The sequence below is a fragment of the Apaloderma vittatum genome, unplaced genomic scaffold (assembly GCF_000703405.1).
Source record: "Apaloderma vittatum isolate BGI_N311 unplaced genomic scaffold, ASM70340v1 scaffold10092, whole genome shotgun sequence".
Taxonomy (NCBI): domain Eukaryota; kingdom Metazoa; phylum Chordata; class Aves; order Trogoniformes; family Trogonidae; genus Apaloderma; species Apaloderma vittatum.
Genome location: NW_009701936.1, coordinates 7066 through 8435, shown reverse-complemented (window position 1 = coordinate 8435; position 1370 = coordinate 7066). Strand labels below are relative to the sequence as shown.

The 1370-nt window shown below is 58.0% G+C and overlaps 1 protein-coding gene across 1 annotated transcript in view; it reads left to right on the top strand.

Annotated features, from left to right (window-relative positions):
* LOC104281366 (ankyrin repeat and fibronectin type-III domain-containing protein 1-like) overlaps positions 1-1370 on the top strand; it is a gene marked incomplete at its 3' end in the record, with an annotated part of 170578 nt that overhangs the window by 162165 nt on the left and 7043 nt on the right. The window contains exon 11 of the mRNA XM_009879340.1: positions 593-683. Coding sequence (XP_009877642.1) covers positions 593-683 — 91 coding nt within the window. The remainder of the gene's footprint in view (positions 1-592; positions 684-1370) is intronic.

Below are 1370 nucleotides of genomic sequence, written 5' to 3'. Positions count from 1 at the left end.
AGAGGGGCTTAGCCAAGGCAGTGGTGCCAGAGCTGCTGTCGGGGTGGGAGAGCTGCCCTGGTGTGCAGCAGGATGGGGCTGAGTGGAGCCTGGAGCAGCGATGCTTCAAGGAGCTGGCCCGAGCTCATCAATCATGCTCTCAGGGCCACTTCACGGGCTCCTGTCCGCCTTCATGAGTGCCTGGAGGCATTGCAACATCTGGCAGCTTGGCTGGGCTTTAATCAGAGGCCTTTAATCACTGTCGTCCTGCCACAAGCCCCCGACAGCGACGGGGTGGGCAAGCTCCCTGTCTCCAGGGGCTGGATCCTCGCACGCCGCAGCGGGAAGGCAGCGCCCCGACCCTCCAGGCTGCAGAAGCCCCGTGTCTTTGGGGCCAGAGCATGTCGCGGCAAAGGGTTTTTGCAGTGTCCCGTCCTTCCTCTGTCTCCCCCCAAAACCACCCAGCAGGGCCGTGGCAATTCTTCTAATGTCTGATAGCAAGAGCTTTGTATGTTTTAGTGCTCCTCGTGGTGTACTGGACTGGGGGAGCTGGTGTACTGGGCCAGTACTGGGAGAGATGCTGATGTGTTAAGTGTTGCTTCTGTCCGTGCAGGGCACAGCTTACTACGTCCAGGTGTCTGCCTACAACATGAAGGGCTGGGGTCCCCCACAAGCCTCCATCCCCCCTTTCGCCATCCCTTCCAGTAAGTACCGCTGAGACCACCTGCAGGAGCTGGCACCAGCTGCAAGAGGGATGGGGGCAGGTGGCAGCTCCTTGTGCCATCCACGAGTCCCTCTCACTGCTGGGATGGGGTTTAGTGGATCATGGAGGATTTAGGGTCTCAGGCCAGGCAGGGAAGCTGTGCCTGGGGGTCCAGGACACTGCCTCCAGGCGTTGGGAGCTTTGTCAAATACTAATCTTTGAACCTGAAGTTCTCCTGACTGCTTGGTAAACGCTCATTTAGGCCACCTAGATCAGTTCATCCTAAGGATGTAGCCAGGAGGGAGGATGTTTTGCTTTCTCGGTTAAAAGGAAAGCGATGCAGCTATCTCCTCTGTAGGAAGGAAAATGACCGGTGAGTATTTTAGCTGAGGTTTGCAATTTAATGCAGGGCAGCTTTTGGGAGGGATCGGTCCTTAGTGACATCTGCCCCAAAGCAGCCAAGTTTGTGCAAAACCACAGTAGGCATGTGCTTAGCGGTGACATGGTGGGATTTCCCCCATGGAGGTGCTCCTCCAGGACTCAGATCCATGCTGATTGGGCTGGCAGCCCTCTCTGTGCCACTGCATGCCCCCACCCACCCAGCCCAGCCTTGGGGACCTGCATTCCCTCGGTGGTGGGGCCACGAGCCCCGCCAGAGACGAGCACTTACCTTCCTTGCACACCAGCA